This window comes from Carcharodon carcharias, chromosome 18 (genome assembly GCF_017639515.1).
Source record: "Carcharodon carcharias isolate sCarCar2 chromosome 18, sCarCar2.pri, whole genome shotgun sequence".
NCBI lineage: Eukaryota > Metazoa > Chordata > Chondrichthyes > Lamniformes > Lamnidae > Carcharodon > Carcharodon carcharias.
Window position 1 is genome coordinate 30,184,516 of NC_054484.1, and position 22,799 is coordinate 30,207,314.

The 22,799-nt window shown below is 42.6% G+C and overlaps 1 protein-coding gene across 4 annotated transcripts in view; it reads left to right on the forward strand.

Annotated features, from left to right (window-relative positions):
• Nucleotides 1-22,799, forward strand: part of LOC121290735 (sorting nexin-9-like) — a 102,062-nt gene that overhangs the window by 70,692 nt on the left and 8,571 nt on the right. For 3 of the 4 annotated variants that reach the window (XM_041211587.1, XM_041211585.1, XM_041211588.1), the window contains 6 exons: nucleotides 896-1,026; nucleotides 1,823-1,923; nucleotides 2,371-2,471; nucleotides 8,173-8,250; nucleotides 16,900-16,976; nucleotides 17,141-17,230. In XM_041211587.1, coding sequence (XP_041067521.1) covers nucleotides 896-1,026; nucleotides 1,823-1,923; nucleotides 2,371-2,471; nucleotides 8,173-8,250; nucleotides 16,900-16,976; nucleotides 17,141-17,230 — 578 coding nt within the window. The remainder of the gene's footprint in view (nucleotides 1-895; nucleotides 1,027-1,822; nucleotides 1,924-2,370; nucleotides 2,472-8,172; nucleotides 8,251-16,899; nucleotides 16,977-17,140; nucleotides 17,231-22,799) is intronic. The other variant, XM_041211586.1, reaches the window with a different exon arrangement.

Below are 22,799 nucleotides of genomic sequence, written 5' to 3' on the forward strand. Positions count from 1 at the left end.
ACCTTTTGACACATTTTTGAGATATAAATCAGCAGGGGATGGGGCTATTTCATCCTCCACAGGAGGTTTTGAGTGTCCAGTGGGTGTGACTTGCTGGGTAGCAAGTCCCATTGTCTTCCACAGAATTTCAGTGGATTAAGAGTCCAGTACTTTGCATTTTAATGCCTTCCTTTCAAGAGTCCTGTTTAAAGTGGGCCTTGACATCCCAGGTATCAAATTCCATGTAACAGTTCTGCAATGCAATTAATGTAGATTTGCCAGAGAAGTGGTCAATTTTACAGTATCCGCCATCAAGTGACTCGTGGCAGCCATCTTTTGATCAGTGTCTACTTGTACTTTTTTTTAAAACAGGTCATCTTTAAACATTTCAATATGTCTGTGGTTAGCTGGTGAAGTTATAGGTATATCTCATTCAGTTATGTCCATTGTCATGACAATATGAACTAAAAAAAAGTGGGGTGAAAAGCTCTTTACCACCAACATTCTGATATTCCTTACCTTGACCAGCTAAGAATTCACTTTTGCAAAAGCAAAGCAAGTAAACTATTTCATATTCAAATTTTTCTGTTGCTGGCAGCTAATAAAAGTTGTTATGACCTGGAATACATATCCTGAAGGAGTGGTGAAAGCAGATTCAATGGGAACTATCAAAAGAGAATTGGATGAATACTTGAAGAGGACAGATTTACTGGGATATGGGGAAAGATATAAAGAAGATACTAATGGGAAAGCTCTTACAAGGAACAAGGATAGGCACTATGGGCTGAAAGGCTGTCTTCCATGCCTTTTGATTCTCAGATGCTATAAACAATTTATTACTATCCATGGATTGATTGAACTGTTACTGTATGTTATATTTTTGAATGATTTTCTTTTTAATACTTGCTATCTGCAGGGAGGTATAGCGATGATTTTGTTCAGGCTCGGATGGGTGGCTTGCAGGCCTGGATTAGCCGCATATCCCGTCACCCTATTATCTCACAGAGTGAAATCTTTCAGCACTTTATCAGAAGAAAAGATGAAAAAGTGAGTGAGTATTTAAACCCATGTTTTAAAGAGCGAAAACCACCATTGTGTGTAGAAAATCATTCCGAAGTGGCCTACCCTGCCTTGACTATTTGTCTTCATATTTATTCACAGCTTTCCCACTTAGCCCTATTAAGCACTTTTGATATTCTGAGCTGGGATAATCAATGACAGCCCAAACTAAAATGGAATAATATACATCTAAATAGCTTAGGTAAAAGATGCTCAATTTTTCAAAGCCTGGAACATTTTATTAGGAGGTGGACAAAACCATCACTGTTGAGGGCAATAGCACAGCATTGCTCAGTGCAATAGAGCTAGGCCCCTGGAGGGTTGAATCCCACTCGACTCAGTTCCCAATCCAAACTGTTTGTGAAGTGATGTCTGCACTGTTTCCCAAGAAGAGGGGATTGTTGGAATGAAGAATTACGTTTACGTGATCCACATTTTTTTTTTACACGCCCAATACCTGAATTGAAATGTGTGTGTGTTGGTATGTAGTGAGATCAGATAAACCCTCTGCATTTTCTCTGTGCTAAACCTGGCTGGAGAGTCCTTGATTATGACATTGGGTAGTAACAATGGTAAAGTAATTCCTTTGCTTTCATTCATGTGACAATTCACAAAAAAGATAGAAACTTAAGAAAACCAATAATACTATTGAAAAGATTGTAGCAGCACACTGTTCGGCATCAAGCCCAACAATGCCTTGTGATCATTGTTTCTTAATTTGTACAGGTTTTTGCTTACTGCTGTGCATTTTTCTGAATGAAATTGTAGCATTAATCCCTTCTAGGAATGGAAAGCTGGTAAAAGAAGTGCAGAGAAAGATGAAGCTGTTGGAGGCATGATATTCTCTGAAATAATGCCATCATCAGAGTTTAGTCTGCTGGATGGGTAAGTGTTTTGTTTCCATACAGGTACAAACTATTTGATCAACAATAAATTCCAACAGCTATCAGTTCTGAAACTACTGCAAGGATTAAAGAAAGTAGGATTATTTTTAAAAGTATGAATACATCTAAATTCTCATGGTTTAAAAAAGCAGTTTGCAAAACATAGCTTTGTGGGCCTCTTTGATGCATAACAAGGTGCCTCTTTGTCCACATATTAAGGTTGATTATATGGCACATTAAGTTGCATATACCACAAGTTGTTGATTCTATCTCTGTCATGCTGTCCTGGGATGGTACCAAGTGCACTTTAATAATACTGTAGCACAAAAATATAACGAGCTAAGAAAGTAAAAATATTAATTAAGGTTTAAACATTTGTCTGTTAAAATGTTCAATGTGGTTGGTCAGGTTTTTTTATTTTTTGACGTTTTTTTCTTTCAATTGGCAGAGAAGAAACAGAAAAATATTTGACCTTTGCCAAATACATGGGAGAAAGCGTTAGAAATCTTATAACAGTGACAGAGGAACACATGGCACGGTGCACTGGAAGTATGTATATTAATGTTTGGTAAAAGTAAAACTGGCATCTTCAGTGCCAGACCAAATACAATGGTACAAGTATTCCCCAGTAGTGGTACTGAGACCACTAATATATCTGTAAATAATATTTAACAATAATTACTGTATTACCAGTATCCTCAATGTCAAACACTACATCCAACCAATCAGTAAAAGTGTTTTAAATTTCATCAGTTTAGCACAAAGATATTGGTGGTTAAAAAGTAATTTGTTCTCTTGCTAACATCTAATTAGTGAACACAATGTAGATTTAGATCAAATGGCATTGCTATGACATGAATACGTGTTTTTAAACCTTATGCTTTGCCTTTTCCATAACCCAGCACAAGTCTGTCTCATCCATAGTAGGATAAAAAATATGCAGTAACAATTGAGAATCTATTATATATTAAATAGAGTGTTTGCAGAACATTTTTCATTGGAAATCTCATGTAACCCTATAAACCTGTATTATCAGTTACACGTATACATGGCACTGTTATTGCTGTCAATGTTAAAATGGATAGTGGATTGGTTAGCTGACAGGAAGTGAGAGTAGGGATAAATGGGTCTTTTTCTATAATTAATGGAGTGCCACAGTATCAGTGCTGGGGCCTCAATTATTTACAATCTATATCAATTATTTGGATGAAGGGACCAAATGTATGGTCACTAAATTTGCCAATGACACTAAGATAGGTAAGAAAGTAAATTGTCAAGATGGGGTAGAAAGTCTGCAAAGGAATATAGACAGGTTAAATGAGTGAACAACAATTTGGTAGATGGAATATAATATGGGAAAATGTAAACTTGTCCACTTTGGCAGGAAGAATAGAAAAGCATTATACTACTTGAAATTGCAGAACTTGGTGGTACAGAGGGATCTGGGTGTCCTGGTACTTGAATCATAAAGAGTTAGTATGCATGTACAGCAAGTTATTAAGAAGGCAAATGGAATGTTGGTGCTCATTGTAAGGGGAATAGAATATATAAGTAGCGAAGTTTTACTGCGGCTTTACAGGGCATTGGTGAGACCACATCTGGGTTACTGAGTACAGTTATTTGAAAAAAATACATAATTGCATTAGAAGCAGCCCAGAGAAGGTTCACTCAACTCATACCTAGGATGAAGGGCTTATCCTATGACAAAAGGTTGAACTGGTTGGGCTTATACACACTGGAGTACAGGAGAATGAGAAGTGATCTTATTGAAACATATAAGATCCTGAGGGGACTTGATAGGGTAGACACTGGGAGGTTGTTTCCATTTGTGGGGGAGACTAGAATTAGGGGACATAGTTTAAGATTAAGACCTTATAAGACCGAGATGAGGAGAATTTTTATCTCTCAGAGGGTTGTTAGTCTGTGGAATTCTTTTCCCCAGAAAGCAGTGGAGGCTGGGTCATTGAATTATTCAAGGCTGAGTGAGACAGATTTTTGGTAGAGGGAATCAGGGCTTATTGGGGGTGGGGGGGTGGTGGGGGTGGCAGATAGGAAAGTGAAGCTGAGACCACAACCAGGTCACCCATGAACTTATTGAATGGTGGACCAGACTTGAAGAGCCAAGTGGTCCACTCCTGCTCCTAAGTCCTATGTTAAGGGTATCTATTAGAGATTCTCATATGCCTGGTGCCACACATTGTATGTGCTATTTTATATTTTGAGTGTAACCATTAACTTTAATTTCTTATTAGCTTCTTTTAGATGTTTTTAATTTTTTTTTGTTTGCAACTGCTTGCATTTATTTAGCATCTTTGACACAGAATAATATGTCAAAGTGCTTTGGAGAGCTGTGGTCAAACAACAATAGATATTGTGGGAGAAATTTATCTGTGTGGTGCATCCAACACAGAATGAGATCAGCTCCTTGGGAGCAGGCAGTGTTGTGATCCACTATTCGCCCTGCCTGTGCACTGTTCTTCAGTGATCAATGGTAAGTTTGTGTAGCACCACCCTTTGTGAACTACTTTCTCCCCCAGTGGCCTAAAGAAGGAAATATTAGGGATGCCTAAAGCTAATTTTAAAAACTGAATTTTAAGGTGGACCCTAATGTAGAGAGGTATAGAGGTTTGGAGTGGGAATTCCAGATCCAAGGGCCGAGACCATTGAAAACATGACCTCGTAAGAAAAAATATGTTTGGGATCTGGGCATCACTGTTGACCAATATTTATTGACCATCTCTCATTTTCCTTCTGAAGGTAATGGTGAGCCTTCATCTCGAAAGACTGCAGTCCATGTTTTGAAGGTGCTTTCACAACGCTGATAGGGAAAGAGCTCCAGAATTTTAGAGCCACTGTAGGTCAGCAAAGACAAAATGATTGAGCAAAGCTTGGTGCTGAATTAATAGAATTGGTTATCATCAGTGAACATTTAAAGACTGACCTTAACGTTTTTAATTGATAACACCAAGCCGCAGTATGTGGATGAGGAGAGGGCCAAGGATAAATCCTTTGGGAGCCCTGGATATAACAGTACAGGAATAGGAAGAGAAGCCCTTGCTGGAGATGCTGTGACCACAACTAGATAAGTAAAAGTGGAACCGAAGCTAGGACAATCCCACTGAGTTGGTAACTGAGGAGAAGCGTTAGAGGATCATATCAGGACCAGATCAACCATGTCAAAAGCTGCAGAGAAGTTGAGAAGGGCAAGAAGGGATATTGTACCATAGTCACAGTCACAGAGGATGTGATTTGTGACGTTGTTAATGCTGCTTCAGTACCATGGCAGGGCCAGGAACCTGATTAGAGAAATTGAAGCATAACTGAGTGAACGTTTAATTTCCTACATTACAGAAGTGGCTTCGCTTTAAAAGGATCTCATTGGCTGTAAAATGTTTGGGGAGTTTTTGAGGGCATACTCGGCCCTATATAAATACAATCTTTCACTTAATAAACCACAATAAATAAGAATCAGACAGCTGAACATAAAACTTTTCGGCATATTACATTCAAATAAAAACAATGTATAGGTTCTGTATATAATTACTTGGTAAAGATATATATTAAAATAAGTGGGACAGAAGGCCTCCTCCTGTGCCGTAAATGACTCATGAAATGTTGGGAATTCCAATTCTGCAAATTTTAATTACAACTTTGTCGAAAGCATTGGTTGAATGTATTTTAATGTGGAAGAGTTTCCAAAAGAGTGGCAAAAGGTTGCTAGGTCCACTGAATTTGCAAGAATTCAGTAGAAATAAGCCCAATACGTTGGCCTGCTGTACTTACTAAATATATTTTACTGCTATCACTTCTGATATAATATCGTTATCTCCAGGAATCATCTTGTCTTGTGGTATACTTCCAACAACAGTTCAGGGATGGCACCACTGGGACAAGTTTGATTCCAGAATTTCCAGTACTAATAAAGTGGGTACTAGGTACTTAGCACCAATATTGATCATGAGCAGGATAATATGAGCCATGGAACAGGATTGCATTAATGTGCTTCAGTGGTAGAAAAATCCTGTTCACATTGAGAAAGGGGGTGGGAAGCAGACATGAAAAAAGATTTTAAACGCCTGTTGCCCACTGCCCAGCTGAGACTTTCCTGGCTTCATTTTTTGAGTAGGGCGTGAAATTGCTCGAAACAGATAAAAGCCTTGTTGAAATATTTAATTTGGGGTACAATATCAGTTTGTAGGAGCCTGACACAATTTTAATTGAGCGTTTCACTACAGTCCACCCCAAGAAACTCAAAATGGTTCCTCACATTCATGCTTCTCTTGGCCCCACAAAAAAACTTTTGCACCAATCCCGTTGCTCAGTTGGCCTCCTAGGATTGCCTCCTCCCTTCACGGCCACCCAACAACAGTGAAGGAACGGCGATATATTTCCAAGTGAGGATGGCGTGTTGCTTGGAGAGGGACTTGCGGGTGGTGGTGTTCCCATGTGTTTGCTGCCCTTGTCCTTCTAGGTGGTGGAGGTTGCGGGCTTGGAAGGTTCTGATGAAGGGAGTGTGACGAGTTGCTGCCACCACTTGAAATTAAAGGTTTGCTTCTGGCTTAACAGCACAGCAGCCAGGTTTTACATTCCCCACCCCCCCCCCCACAAACTGCACCACCCCCGCCATTGAACTCTGGGACCTTGTTGACTGTTTTAATGAGATCCAATCATAAAAATAGTTTGTTCCTCCTACTGGTTCCATCATGTGGATCTAACAGATCTCCTGACTTCCAAACCCTGTTCACCATCTACAAGGCATAAGTCCGGAGTGTGGTGGAATACTCTCCAGTTGTCTGGATGAGTGCAGCTCCAACAATGTTCAAGAAACTCTACACCATCCAGGACAAAGCAGCTTGCCTGATTGGCAGCCCATCCACCACCTTAGATATTCACTCCACCACCAACGCACAATGGCAGCAGTGTGTACCATCTACAAGATGCACTGCAGCAACTCATCAAGCCTCCTTCGACAGCACCTTCCAAATCTGCAACCTCTACTAGGAGAAGCATGAGGTGAGGTGAAGTGATACACTTTGGTACAAATAACGTTGAGAGACAGTATAAAATAAGGAATATTATTCTAAAGGGTGTGCAGGAGCAGAGAGACCTGGGTGTATATGTACATAGATCATTAATAGTTGCAGGACAGGTAGAGAGAGCTGTTTCTTAAGCACACAGTATTCTAGGCTTCATCTACAGGTGCATAAGAGTACAAGAGCAGGGAGGTTATGATGAACTTATATAAGACACAGGTTAGGCCTCAGCTGCAGTATTGTGTACAGTTCTGGGTGCCACACTATAGGAAGGATGTAAACGCATTGGGGAGCATGCAGAAGAGGTTTACGAGAATGGTTCCAGGAATGAGACAATTCAGTTATGAGGAAAGATCGGAGAAGTTGGGACTGTTGGGAAGAGAAGGCTAAGAGGAGACTTAATAGAAGTTTTCAAAATCATGAGAGGCTGGACAGAGTAGATAGGGAGAAACTGTTCCCGCTCGTAAACAGATCGAGAACCAGAGGGCGCAGTTTTAAAGTGTTTTGCAAAAGAAGCAAATGTGCGGTGAGAAAAAACTTTTTCACACAGTGAGTAGTTAGGGTTTGGAATGCACTGCCAGGAACTGTGGTGAAGGCTGGTTCAGTTGAGACATTCAAGAGGGCATTGGATGATTATTTAAATAGAAACAATGTGCAGGGTTATGGGGAAAAGGCAGGAGATTGGCATTAAGTTAAAATGCTCAGAGAACTGGTGCAGACACAAGGGCCAAATGGCCTCCTTCTACACCAGAACAATTCTGTGATACTGTGGCAATCCCTTCCTAACAGCACTGTGGTTGTACCTACACATGCACTGCAGTGGATCAAGAAGGCGGCTCACCACCACCTTCTCAAACGCAGTTAGGGGTAAGCAACAAATACTGGTCCAGCCAGCAATGCCCACACCCCGTGAAAGAATATGTTTTAAAAAAGCAAACCAATGAGTACCCTTTGCGCTTGGCCAATAAACCACTGGAAATTTTCATCAAGAGTTTCTTACTATTGCACCAATTGTTACATCATAGTCAGGTAACCATAGCTTGTAAAAATTACATATGACTATGGATACTTGGGTTATTCCAATTACATAATTACATTATCAATTTTATAATTTATGCAAAATTGGTAAGATGGTGATATTCTCTGTGTTGCTGCAGCATGCTTTGAATTTTATTAAAATGGATTTGATGGTGCCATCTTTAAACCTCTTTTTCCAGCAGTGAAGTCAGAATATCTCAAAATAGGAAAGGCCTTCTCCGATTTCTCAGCATCATTTGCGAAAAGCACCTATCATGGTAAAGTACATTGCTGGGTTTTATTTCTGCCTCACCTTATTAATAAGCGCAAGGATCTAGTTTCAGCAATTTTAATACATTACTTAGAAAAATAAGAGTTAACCCCTGTGTGTCTCAATTTGGTACATCAGTCATGGTAAAACTGCAAGTGATACGCATCCATTTACTAACAAGTAGCCAACTTGCTGGATGAAGCTTGGATGCTTTGATTTCAATCTCCACTGCCTTTCAAGCTGCTAGCAAGACTCTAGAAAACATTAACCTTTATATCTCTTCAATAATACACCTATTTTGGTCATTGTGCAATGGTTACATCGTATCTTATATGTTACTCTCTTGTTTGAAAATGACTAAAATTATTTCTTCCCACTTCTGCAGTGCAACCATTAGGCTTTGTCCATTTTCTCTATGAGGTGCCAGATTCCCTACTTCACCAGCTAAAAAGTCGGTGGGGGGAGCGGGTGCAGGGGGAGCCCACCAAGCGGAGCCGCTTAATGGCTAATTGGATGTTAACACACTGGAGGCGGGATTTCTGCCCCACAGGAAAAGGAATAAGTCCCGCCTCAGAGGGCTGTCAGTCAATCAGAGGCCAGCAGCTCTCCAGTACTTCAGGACCAAGGCGAGCAGCATTGGAGCGGGATTTGGGCCAATGTTTGGGGGTTTTGGGGATTCTGCCAAGTGCCAAGCTGACAGGCTGCAGGTGAGAGTGGTGGGGGGCTGGGTTTTGAGAGGCCAATGGGGGGAAGGCAACTGGTGAAGTGGTAAATCATTGGGGGGGCCCCTCAGTGGACCCAGGGGGCCTGTTAAGGAAGGGAGCCCTCCTCCCCCCCACCCACTCCAAATCCCTTGCTCTCTACCAGTCTGCACAGGGAAACCTGCCGGGCTGGCGCTTGGCATGGGCCTCTCCCGTCATTGGTTAAATCCTGGTTGCAGTGGGATAAGGTACTTAAATGGGAATTAATTGCCCAAGGGCCTCAATTGGTCCACTGATGGTTGGCCTGCCCAGTGCCACCCCTTGCCACTGGTATAATTGCAGTGGGGGCCAGGTAGGCAGTGGGCAGGTTGCCCTCTGGATTTAACAAGCCACCCTGCCTACAAAACCACCAGAATTTTCGTAATGAATCTTAGATTGACACACACTGCAGCTCATACCGTGTTAATTACCATTGAAGTAGATCCAATTCACTTGGAATTTTTGCCATGTGATTAACAAAAATTTAGAAAAGAGAAAATGACATTGAGCTATGGACCAGATTTTGCTGTAGAAATATCAATGAGGCTAAAAGTATTCACTGTTACTTATTTGTAAATTGGACAGCGACTTCAGGCAACAGCACGTGCATAACTAAATTTAGAACTCCTAAAGTGGCTGACCGATATCCAACATCCCTCCGAAAGCTTCACAGAAACAGCATCTTGCCATATAACTCTACACTTAATTACATTGAATAGCATGAGCTTGATGTACTTGCAACATAGACACGAACTAAACTCACTAGAAAAATTTAAGACTTGTCCATTCCAGTGGAAATACCCCTTTAATGACATAAGTATTAATTACTGTCAAAAAAAAGCACTCTAGACACTGAAAATTAACCTTCACCAAAGTGGAGCTTCATTTCTTCAGGTTTTAATGAATGGTGGAGATTTTTCAAAATGTTTTTTTTTTTACTTTCTCTTTCAGTCTCTTTTTTTCTCTCTTTCTTATCCAGTCTTTTTTGTCCTCTCTTTGTTTTGCTTCCTGGGCCTGACTTTAGATTGAATTCAATATTCTAAATGACACTTCTCAGTTCAGACTCTGCATTGCTCATTATTGATTCACCGGTCTGATTGGTTAAGGGGGTACATGGTTGTTTGCCCAGTTCAAATAGGTCCCAGCTGCTCGATAAGGGAACCACTAGGAAAGTGCAATGAATAGCTAGCACCATATGTTCTCAGCTCAGAGCAAAATCCAGCCCAGTCATTTTGCAACAGCCAATGTGTGATTTCAAAAACATCTGCATGAGCAGAATTGGATGATTTTCGGTTTATGGACAATTGTGACAGAGTACCACAACACAACAACAGAAAATGCTGGAAAAACTCAGCAGAACTGGCAGCATCTGTGGAGAGAGAAACAGAGTTAATGTTTCGAGTCCTTAGGCATGCAGACTCGAAACGTTAACTCTGGGCGGAATTGTCCCAGATTTGCACAAAGTGTGGTAGTGAGCGGGTAAAATGACGTTTTACTAGCCAGCTGCAATGGCGGCTTTTCACGTCGTATCCTCCCTCTTGTTGTTGTAATTATGCAAACCTGGGAAACACGCCGTTTCCTAGGCAGGCAAGCTCTCACTTGTCCGCCGTGCCATTATCTCACCGCATTATCACACTGGGCACCTTCTTTAAAGTGCAGCCGTGCACACACACCTCTCAGTGCTTCCAGCCCATGACTGCTGCAAAGAAGACATGGTCCTGAAAGGCAAACAGACTGCAGCCTCCAGGTTCAATAATGCATCCTCGAGCGCCTTTTGGATGCCATGGAGGCTCGCCATGATGTCCTCTACCCCCAGTCTGGCCGCCAGATGGGCAGCAACATCACCAATCCAGCTTGGGAGGTGGTGGCAGCAATGGTCAGCGCCAATGCCCTGCAAAAGAAGACAGCCACCCAGTGCCACAAGAGGATGAATGATCTCCTCTATTCAGCCAGGGTAAGTCACTCTTCACATTACTTTCAACTCACACATTCACAAACCCATCACACATCCACAGAGCCCTCACTTCCTGCCAGTTCAAGAGACATCACCATTCTCTCTCTCATACACTTTCATTGTCCTCGTCCCATTCATCGGACGACTCACCACCCACATAGGCCAGGCATACTTATCATCTGAAACAAAAACAGAATTACCTGGAAAAACTCAGCAGGTCTGGCAGCATCGGCGGAGAAGAAAAGAGTTGACGTTTCGAGTCCTCATGACCCTTCGACAGAACTTGAGTTCGAGTCCAGGAAAGAGCTGAAATATAAGCTGGTTTAAGGTGTGTGTGTGGGGGGCGGAGAGATAGAGAGACAGAGAGGTGGAGGGGGTTGGTGTGGTTGTAGCGACAAACAAGCAGTGATAGAAGCAGATCATCAAAAGATGTCAACAACAATAGTACAATAGAACACATAGGTGTTAAAGTTAAAGTTGGTGATATTATCTAAACGAATGTGCTAATTAAGAATGGATGGTAGGGCACTCAAGGTATAGCTCTAGTGGGGTTTTTTTTATTTTATATAATGGAAATAGGTGGGAAAAGGAAAATCTTTATAATTTATTGGGAAAAAAAAAGAAGGGGGAAACAGAAAGGGGGTGGGGATGGGGGAGGGGACTCACGACCTAAAGTTGTTGAATTCAATATTCAGTCCGGAAGGCTGTAAAGTCCCTAGTCGGAAGATGAGGTGTTGTTCCTCCAGTTTGCGTTGGGCTTCACTGGAACAATGCAGCAAGCCAAGGACAGACATGTGGGCAAGAGAGCAGGGTGGAGTGTTAAAATGGCAAGCGACAGGGAGGTTTGGGTCATTCTTGCGGCCTGGCAGGCATCCTGCTAATGCTCTCTCCATCTCTATTCATGCAGGACAAACTGGCACACAACAAGAGGGAGAGGTCACAGACCAATTGGAGAAATGCCTAAGATCAAGGTCCTCACCAATTTGAAAACAAAGCCACTCAGCTGGCTGGTGATGACCTGGATCGTTCCTGTGCTGACAGTGAGGTCGGCACTGCTCTACCAAGTGACATCCATCTGACAACCATGCTGTGAGTGATGAGTCCTGTTTCACAGACCACTGCCATGTGCTAATTATCTCCCCTTGCTTCCGCAGCCAAGGGGGTCCATGACCTAGGGCCTCCAGTCAAGCCCCAAAGACACCTCTGATGTGGAATCTGAAGGCATCCTCCTTGAAATCCCATCACAGCGCTCACCCACATCCTCCATCAGTGCTGAGGCATACACCTCAGAATTGCCTCGGGGTCACAATCTGATGAGCACACCGCATTTTCTGATCCACAGCAGGCGGCAACAGGGAATTCCCAGGTATCTGGCACTTGGAGGCCTGCTGAATGCCAGAAATTTGCTGAGTCCGAGTCAGATGATGAGCCTCTGGACTCAATCATACCTCAGTTGCTGGAGCTGCAAAGGCAAGTTCGGGAACATCAGGAAGGGATGTCACTGCACTCCTCAGATTGCAAGGTACAATGGAGGAGTCCATCTGCCTTCAGGCTAGGTGATTGCTCTGGACCATGAAAGCAGGCTGGGGCCCTCCAGATCTCAGCCCTCCAGAGGATGCCCACCAAGGTCATCACAGACAGGATGTCACAGTCAGCAAGCTGCCTCCACCTACACTGTGGATGTTTGCGGAGCACCAAGACGTAATGGCAGGGTAGGGAAAGTTAAGGAGAATTAGTTGCACAGCCTGGGCATGGATGTTAATCACTTGTATATAATGTTCACTATTGTCAATAAACTCCCAAGAATGTCTCCCTGCCTATGGCTCCTTGTTCTGATGAGCAGTGTTCATGTTATTCGGATGTGAAACCTTTCTGCACAAGATAAAGGCAGGTATCTAAGTTCAGGGCCTTTTCCCTGTGCTCTGTGCAGCCTTCAGACCAAAGTGATAGTCTGGCCTCTCACTCCCTGGACACATTACTGATGTCTGCACCTCGACAGTTCTTGTCATTGCTGCCAGTGTGTTATGGGCAGACATCACAGTGTACCGTCATTCTCTCTGTGTGCTCTCAGCCGGTCCCCATCTCTTCAGTATCTGACCACTGATGCTGTGCTCCTGAAGGAATCAGGTGCTGAAGGCTGACAAAGGATCAGATGCTTGTAAAGTTTCATGGCTGTGTCTCTTTGATATGACCCTGATCGCAGAGTGCAAGTGAGCTGCCCTCAGCCAGACCGGAGTCAGACATTCTCAGAGGCTATATAAAGATCTATGGAGTGTCCTCACTGCATTTTGTCATCATCCTCCCTGCAATCAAGTGACTGTTAGGGCCTCCACTGCATCTCCATGGCAAGAGCATTGTCACAGAGGGTATGTGCGCCACCATAAACCAGATTGGAGTCAAACGTTCATAGATGCAATGTGAGAATCTTATGGTGTATCCTCACTGCATGTCGTCATCATCCTTCATAAATCTAGAAGCTATGAGGGCCTCCTGAGCGTGCCTGCCTCATCTGGCCAGTGCGAGGGCCTGTTCGCCATCATCGTTGCCTCTGAGGACCTCCTCACCCTCATCACTGTCGACTTCCTCCTCATCGAAGGAGATCTCCAGCTCCTCCATCTCCTCCTCAGCCAATTCCTCTCTCTCTTGCATTCCAGTTGTAAAGAGTGCAGCAGGCGATGATGATGCATGACACCCTCTGTGGACTGTATTGCAGGGAGGCACCAGAACGTCATTTTCATCATCCCGATGGTTTGCTCCACCGGCATGAGCCTTGTTATACCTTCTGCTCTGCTGCAGTCTGAAGCTGCTGCATCAGCCACTTCATATACGGGTAGCCCTTGTCCCCGAGGAGCCATCCCTGCAGCTTCTGTGGATCCTGGAAGATATCAAGGATCTGTGACCAACCGAGAATGTGGGAGTTATGCACACTCTCTGGAAACCATGCAGGATGCATTTGTAATGGTCACACACCAGCTGAACATTCAATGAACGGAATCCCTTGCGCTGGATATAATTGACCACGTGTTGCAATGGAGATCTGAGTGCCACCTGAGTGCAGTCGATTGCACCCTCCATTTGTGGGAAAACTGAGATCTGGGCAAATCCAATCGCTCTTACATCCTGGCTCTCCTGCTCCCGGGCAAAATGCACAAGGTCGTGTAGCCTCGCAAAGATGACATCCGTGACCTCATGGATGCATCTGTGGGTGAAGGCTTTTGATATCCCACAGAGGTCATCTGTGGAGTCATGAAAGGAGCCACTGGCATAGAAATTGAGCTTCTCACTTCTCACTTCTTCACTTTCACAGCCACTGGCAGTGGATGCCCTCCATGTCCATGTGGCGCCAAATCTTGCAGTAGCTGGCAGATGTGAGCGACCAGTTCCCTAGACTTGCACAGTCTTTGGCAACACTGGCTGTCGGTCATCTGCAGGAATGAAAGGCGCGTCTATAGACCCTGGGTCCAGCTAGGTCCTGACCAGCGATGGCTCACTGTGGCTCTTTAGTGGCATGTGTGGGAGCCCCGGCGCCCCTTCTTCCTGAGAGTGCTGCTCTTCCTTCTGCAGCCAGGTGCCTCAGTTGTTCTCTCCTCCGTTGTCTTCGCTAGTTCATCAGGCTCCACGATCATGATGTACTTCTCCTGCAGGATGAAAGTTAGCTTGAGTGTACTGAGTACCTCTCTTGGTTAAGTCTGAAGGCCCCTTAATGCATCCTGGAGAGTACTGGCCAACACTTGGATGGCCAGAGATTAGTGCACTGCATGTCTGTCTGAAACCCCACCCTCCTCTGCCCCACTCCGTCTGACCGATTGGTGGCAGCTTTGCCCATTGGACTGCATGCTGTGCTTTCAGCTCAGACACAGGCATTCTCCTAATCCCTGCTGCAAGGCTGCACTGTTAGCTTGAACCATGGGGGAGACTGGTCCAAACCGGGATGATGACATTGAAAGGGGCTGTGAGCATCTCTATCAGTGACTGCTCCATTGCCAGCTGTAACAAAGAGGTTGTACAATGTGCCCAGTCGTTCAACTGTTCTGCAGTCCACTAAAACACTCATTAGTTTACAGTCTATGCCCAAGGGATGAAAAGCTCTGGAGCACTTGGTGGCACTTTCATGCCTCTGCATTGCTTGAGTGGACAGATAAGCTGGAGGCCCGACTTCAATCATATCAATGTGGCTGTGCCTGAGCTGTCTCAGCTGCATAGGAATGGTGACTTTGTATATTGTGTCCCTAATGCATGGCTGCTTCCCTCGCACCCCCCCACCCCCCACCCCCCCACCCTTCATCACCCCACATGTGCTTATGCACTACCTTCAACCTTGGGCACCCCTCCCCCCCCAACCCCCACAACCTTGGAATCCAAAAGGTGTCTCTGGCGAGCACTCCATAACGTTACTGTGTACTGACCTCCGAGTTCCCCTCAAAGTGCAGCCTGCCAAGTGCACACCTTTTATATGCTGTTGTGAAACACATCGGTGTGCAATCACGCCAAGGTGGGCGGACAATCCAGTGGGTGGGGAATGAGTCCAGCGGGCTCTCCTTATAATGATATGCTGATGTATTACAATGAGGTCCCAATGTCTGATGACAGAAAACACAGCCCGTTACCAATGGGCTGAGCAGATGATCGCAAACTGGTTTCACAACGTTGTGAAATCGATTTTTGGTCTTCTCACTATATTATCCGCTCACGTCACTGAACACGCCTGACGCCAGTGGGCACAGAAAATTCTGCCATCTGTTTCTCTCTCTTCAGATGCTGCCAAACCTGCTGAGTGTTTCCAGCATTTTATGTTTTTGTTGCAGGTATCCAGCACCCAGAATATTTCGCTTTTATCACAGCAACATTGGTAATGTATAGTTATTGACCTCTTTTCACTGGTCAGCTAGCCAATTCTAATTGTAACACAGTCAGATGGGTAGCTCTAGGAAAGCAACCTGAACAACACAAATAAACAAAGGAATCCTAAAACCTCTTTTCCTCTATTGAATTCACGCATCATCTAGCAGTGAATGTCGAGTCTTCGCATTCAGTTATGGTGCAACTTTGTTCCTGCAGAGCAAATCAATATAAACCCAGAGTTGGGACAGAAGTGGTGCAAGAGCAAGTGATCTCACACTACTTGGGATTGGCACCATATGGAATACAACTTGAAAAGATGACAAATAATATTTATACAATGTCTAACAGGTCCCTCAGACCACTGTGCACATTTTGAGCCAACCTGCAATTAATTTAAGTGTGGCTGTGTTTGCTGCCAATGTCATGCATGCCCAGTCCATGATGTAATTGCAAGCGTCAAGAGTAGGCATAACTAGCAGCCATTGCAATGTAAAAGCAACTAGCTTGGAGACTGTTTCAAGCTGATTCGCAGTTTGTGGGATAGGTCTAAGGGTGTGTGTGTAAATCGAAGAATAGTGCATCTGAAACCCATTTTTCTCTCTCTTTCAAATGATTTCAGTGGAATGCAGGGGTACATGGATTGGCAGCTCAAGTGTACACAATCCAATGATTACTCATCAATACATACATTGCCCATCTTTTACCAATGATAATAGCCTATCTCTTAAAGTAAGCTATTGAAGCCCTAATTTTCTAACCTGTTACTGAATTTCTGTGCATGCGTGGACCAGTGCACATGTGCAGATTGATATCGATGGCCATGTTGCATTGGCAGGAGACACAGTGTTTAAGTGCTAACAGAGTGTAGACACAGATCCAGTGCTTTTTGAGCAATTAAATTTCTAGGCATGTCGTCTATACATGTGTAGATCTATCTCAAAGAGTGGAGATTGAAGTTGTAGCCAGGTAAATGAGATCCTGCTTGACCAGAACCACTAATAAAAATTGCAAGATAGGTATAAATGCAGCACTAAAGAACAGTACTGCTGAATGCTACTTTGCAGGCGTCATTGATATCAGCATAATACAGATTAAATTTTTTTTAATTATTTTTCAAAAGGGAAAGGCTCCATTGGAAATGCGTTGTCATTTGTTGGAAAAACATATGATGATATTGGGAATCTTTATTTTGATCAGGTAAATTGGAATAATTAAATGTAATTATTTGAAAATATTATCTCATTTTATTGATTCTTTGTTAATTCATATTAAACTCTGCTGTTTTTTTTTTAATTAATGGTTTCATAAATAGTTAGTTGCAGTGTTATAAGTACCTGGCATGAGCCTTGTTTGTCTTGTAGCCAAAGAAAGATGTCCACTGCTTGCTTGAGATCAGTAAAGAATACAAAGGGCTGCTGACCTGTTTCCCTGACATTATACACGTCCTCAAGGTTAGTTACAGGTTGATTTTTTTCTGAATTATAAAACAAGTGTGCTTAAAGAGGATAACAACGATTGCTAGAAATTTATGTAGTTATTAGAATATACTGTAAATTGCGGTGTAGGTCAACCCAGTGTTCAAAATGGCCCTATTTCTCTGGCCCCAAAAATCTTGTTTTTGTGTATACTCGATGCATTAATCAGCACCATTTTCAGTTATGACATGCTATACATTAGTAGGCAGCCTCAATGTTTTACCCCACAAATGTGAATTTTACTTTTCTGTATCTTATAACTGGGCACAAGGAGTCAAGCGGGCATTATAGGCTGTGCTGCAAAGACGCGTAGGAGCTTAAGACACGCCCACTCTTTGCACCGGATGTCGATGACATTTCAAAATGGTGACCACACACAACCATGCTAGTGGTTCACTTTTATACTCGGCAAATAAGGCAACCCCTGTTTTTGTACGGATTTTTGAAGGCTTCAAAGGTCGATTTAAATGTAATTCCACCACTAATTTCAGCTGGGATCACTAGGCAACCAACAGTAGCAGGAACCCTCATGAGCCAGAGATTCCAAGGTTGATTGTGTTGCACAAATTCTGTGTGAGAGCAAACGGGAGACTCAATGAACCTATTTCTCTCAAAAGAGAAGTGAGGCAAGCTTTCCATTGTGACTCATCCTATTCAAGGTCTTTATTAATGTGCTGAAAAGATTCAGATTTTCTATTGCAGGTATTTTGAAAGAATGACAGTTGGGAAGTGAGTACAGTTCACTTCTTATCATAAGCAATGGGCCAGTCAGTGGAATATGGTGGTAAATGCCTCCAGGTAAAAAGTACTGTGTGTTCGCACAGCTCAAGAGCAGATCTTAAACAGTACTGATTGGAAGATAGAATGGACATTGCTTAGAGCTTTGGAGGGTGCCAACTTTACCTTGGATACAGTTGTTTAGTACCACCATGAGAAAGACCAAAGGACACTTTGGTTTTCCTTGTCTTTCTTCAATGGCAATTTCACATTGAACCCTGCTATATTGTGGTTGCTAGTTATAAAATGCCACTCACAAGTACTCCATTCAGTTATATGTCACACCTCACTCCCTAAAACTAAATCAACAAATGCTTCTTTCCTGATCCTGTATAAATCATTAATAAGCAAATGTTGGGGAATCTTTTGGCACATCAAGAAGTGGTGTATTCCTTTACCCTAAATACTCATACATTATGAACTCACACAAGATACTTTGAGGCGTTTAAAGAAATCCAACGAGAATGTTAACTTAGCAAATCTCTGAGGGAAGGTGGACAAATCCCTCCACCTTCGATTATAAGCAGCTGGGTGGTGGTACTGACAGCTAAGGCAATAGGAAGGACATTGTGACAGACATTCTTTGGGGTAGTGTCATAGCAGAAAGCCCCCTCCCCATTTTCCCTTACACCCTTCCTGAAATCAGGTGATTTTCACCTGGAAAATCCAGGTCATTGTAACAGTGAATGTTTACATTATGGATTAAATCTTGTGTTAAATGAAATATAAAACACTCTCAAATTAGGTTTTGCAAACCAAAATTAAGATTTATTTTTAAAATTAGTTTTGCTTTGCATTATATGTCAGTTGTATTTTCTTGATAGCTTCTTTTCAATAACCTTGCTGTCAAAAGTATCTTTCTTAGGGACATCCATTTTCACTCCCTCTTTTGTAGTTGAAATTGTGCTAAATTGTATCATATTATTAATGAGCACGTTAATAATTTTCCATATTTTTTTGTCCTACTGCTGATAACCGCTCCCTTAGCAAAACCCTATTCCTTCATCTTAAACTTTAAGTTCTTTAGTAGGATAGGCTGTCCAAATCAGTAAGTCTTTTGCATTTACTCACCAAGAATACATTAAAATAGAATGCATTACGCTGCTTCATTTTGGATACTATTATCTACATTGGTTTTATGAAAATTAAGTATGGATATTGAATCATAAATGAGCAGTAGGAGATTAATACTTGATAGTACTGTGAAAGTAACTCCTCCAGCACACAAATTATAAAAGGAAATCATACACAGGTTATGAGTTTCTTTTGTCGCGCAAAGTTTGACATGTACCTTGTTACTGCATTGCATCACAACATGCTCAGGCCACAGTAACAGGGTCTGGCCATGAACAATGATCAACACTACATTAGCACAAAGGATTCCTAATCCAACCTTTAGTTTGGACACTTCTGAAGGAATCATAAATGTAGCAGCCTTGAATACAGAAATAATGTGAGCTATTAAGTAAAAGCACATCATTGAAAAGATTCCCTTTCCTTCGGAATCCCACAGTAGCAGCAGCAGAATAAAAGAAAATGTTAATTTCATTCCATATATGGATTTTGGTGTAACAACAATCAGTCCTTGTTGCATAATCCAATGTCTGTGGTGATAATGGTCCATCCAGTACAGTAAAGAAGCAAAGCATATGCATGAAGTTGAGATTACTATAAAGTGAAAGTCAGGCAGCCAAGTTGGAGTAGATTTAAAATGATACTGGTCAGGTTGCAACAGCATACCCATCTCAATAGCACTGATAATTTGAACAACAGCCCCAGTAGTGAATGCTACAGCAAGACTGAAAATGCCCACTTCTGTGAAATGTGACAGATGACGACATTGATCCTTACTAGCACCAGTCTCCAGGAAGAGAATAGTGCTGTTCATTGTAATGCACAATACAGCACAGAAGAGGCAGAACGCTGTCCATTCAAAATCCACTGGACCTTTCAGACTGAAGAGGAAAAAACAGGCAAAACTGAGCAATAGTTCCAACCAGCGCAGAATGGGAATCCTCTTCTTTGAAACACCCATATTTGAAGCCAAATGGTTTAAAAAAAAGTCTTGCTTTTAAGATAAAATTTAAAATAACTTTAAACTCACTCCGTTGCACTTCACTTTAATGCTTGCACTTTAATTCTCCTTCCCACACACAACTGGAATTTTCCCGCCTACTCCTAGTGCTGACTGCTCGTACGCTGAATAAATGCAAACCTGGCACCAAGTGATGCAGCTTTTATTGGCTTATTTAATAATGATCTTTCATTCAAGATAGCTGCTTTCAGATATCCTACAATTGAAAATAGGATAATTCTATTTCATACCAACCAAAACTGAATTCACCCTTGAATAATATCCCCAAGCTAACATCACTATATGTCACAATCATATCACCATTTTGATTGAAAATTCAGTACATTTTGTTTGAAAAATAAGATCTAAATTTATTATAAATACATATATTGAGATCCCTTGATAAAACAAATTGCTAATCCCATACAGTAGATTTCCTTTACTCTGTTGAAATATATGCTCAGGGTGTTAGTGGAATTTTGAAGATGTGCTGGTCTAGAAATTTGGGTGCATCCATTTGGGTGCACAAAGAACGTTGCCTCCACTCACTACAAATCAGAAACAGCAGCCCTGTATATGTTACACTCTATCTTGCCATACTCCAAGCCCATTGATTAGAATTTCTGAATTTGCTAACATACAGTCAGGTTCAAAAAAAGTTAGAAAGTTCAGAATAAACTGGTCACAACAACAGCAAACTGCAATAAGAAAGGAATAGCCAAAGTAAGTGTTTTGCCACAACCACATATCACTGAAATGAAATGGTGCAAATTAACCCTTTTGAGAACTGAATGAGCAAGAGTTCGGGAGACAAAACAGCGAGAGTTCAGGGAGATAGAACAGCGAGAGTTTGTGAGGTAAACCAGTGAGAGTTCGGGAGATAAAACAGCGAGAATTCAGGGAGGTAAAACAACGAGAATTCAGGGATATAAAACAGCATGAGTGGAGATACAGTTGGGAGATTGACAACAGCATAAATACAGAAATGTAAATTTCTAAACAAGCGCACAGAAGGTAAGAATTTTAAGGCACAGGAGAGGGTGCTGATTTGTGAGTAAGGGTGAAGAATTTCTACTTTCTACTAATCTCCAGATTATAGTTAATTGTACAAGAGTAAAATTAAAGTAAGTAAAAGTAACTAAATTAAAGTAAATAAAATGATTTAAAAGTTTAAGGTTAAGGCATGGCAGGAACAGCTCAGCCAAGTGGAATGCTCATCCTGTGGCATGCGGGGAGTTGTGGACATTTCTCGTGACCCAGACAAGCCCATGTGCAGGAAGTGTCACCGGCTGCACAGGCTTGAGCTCCATGCTTCAGAGCTTGAACAGCGGCTGGAGTCACTGAGGTACATCCGTGGGGTAGAGAGCTACGTGGATAGCACATTCAGAGAGGTGGTGACACCGCAAGTTAGGGGCAAGCAGGCAAGTAGGGAATGGGTGACTGCCAGGCAGTCCCAAGAGAAACAGGCAGGGCCAGCTGGAGTCCCCAGAGGTCCCACTGACTAACTGATTTTCCATTCTGGATATCGTTGAGGGTGATGGATCCTTGGAGGCGTGCAGCAAGAGTCAAGCCTGTGGCACCGGTGGCCCAGCTATACAGGAGGGGAGGAAGAAGAGCGGCAGGACAGTACTGATAGGGGATTCTTCATTTAGGGGGCAGGCAGGTATTTCTGCGACCATCAGCGTGACTCCGGGATGGTTTGTTGCCTCCCTGGTGCTAGGGTCAAGAATGTCACAGAACGGCTGCAGGGGGAGGGTGAACAGCCAGAGGTCGTGTCCACATTGGACATAGGTAGGAAGGGGGATGTGGTCCTGCAATCAGAATTTAGGGAGCTAGGTATAAAATCTTGTACAGTAGAATACAAGCTTTTGTAGTCTATGCCCCTATTAATGAAGCCTAGAATACTGTATGCTTTAGAAACAGCTCTCTCTATCTGTTCTGCCACCTTTAATGACTTATGTATATACACACGCAGGTCCCTCTACTCCTGCGCAACCTTTAGAACAGTATCCTTTATTTTATACTGTCTCTCCATGTTCTTTGTACCAAAATGTTAAACCTCACATTTCTCCGCATTGAACTTCATCTGCCACCTATCTGCCCACTCCATCCATGTGTCAATGTCCTTTTGAAGTTCTACACTGTCCTGCTCACAGTCTACAATTCTCCCAAGTATTGTGTCATCCACAAACTTTGAAATTGTCCCCTGAATTTATATAAGATACTGGTTAGACCTCAGCTGGAATATTGTGTACAGTTCTGGGTGCCACACTATAGGAAGGATGTGAACAATTTGGAGAGAGCGCATAAGAGGTTTACGAGAATGGTTTCAGGGGTGAGACACTTAGTTGTGAGGAAAGATTAGAGAAGTTGTGACAGTTTTACTTGGAGAGGAGAAGGCTAAGAGGTGGCTTGATAGAAGTTTTCAAAACCATGAAGGGTATGGATGGAGTAAATAGGGAGAAACTGTTCCCACTTGTAAATGGATCGAGAATCAGAGGGCACAGTTTTAAAGTGTTCTGCAAAAAAAGCAAATGTGAGGTGAAGAAAAACTTTCACACAGTAAGTAGTTAGGGTCTGGACTGCACTGCCTGGAAGTGTGGTGGAGGCAGGTTCCATTGAGACATTCAAGAGGACATTGGATGATTATTTAAATAGGAACAATGCGCAGGGGTACGGGGAAAAGGCAGGAGA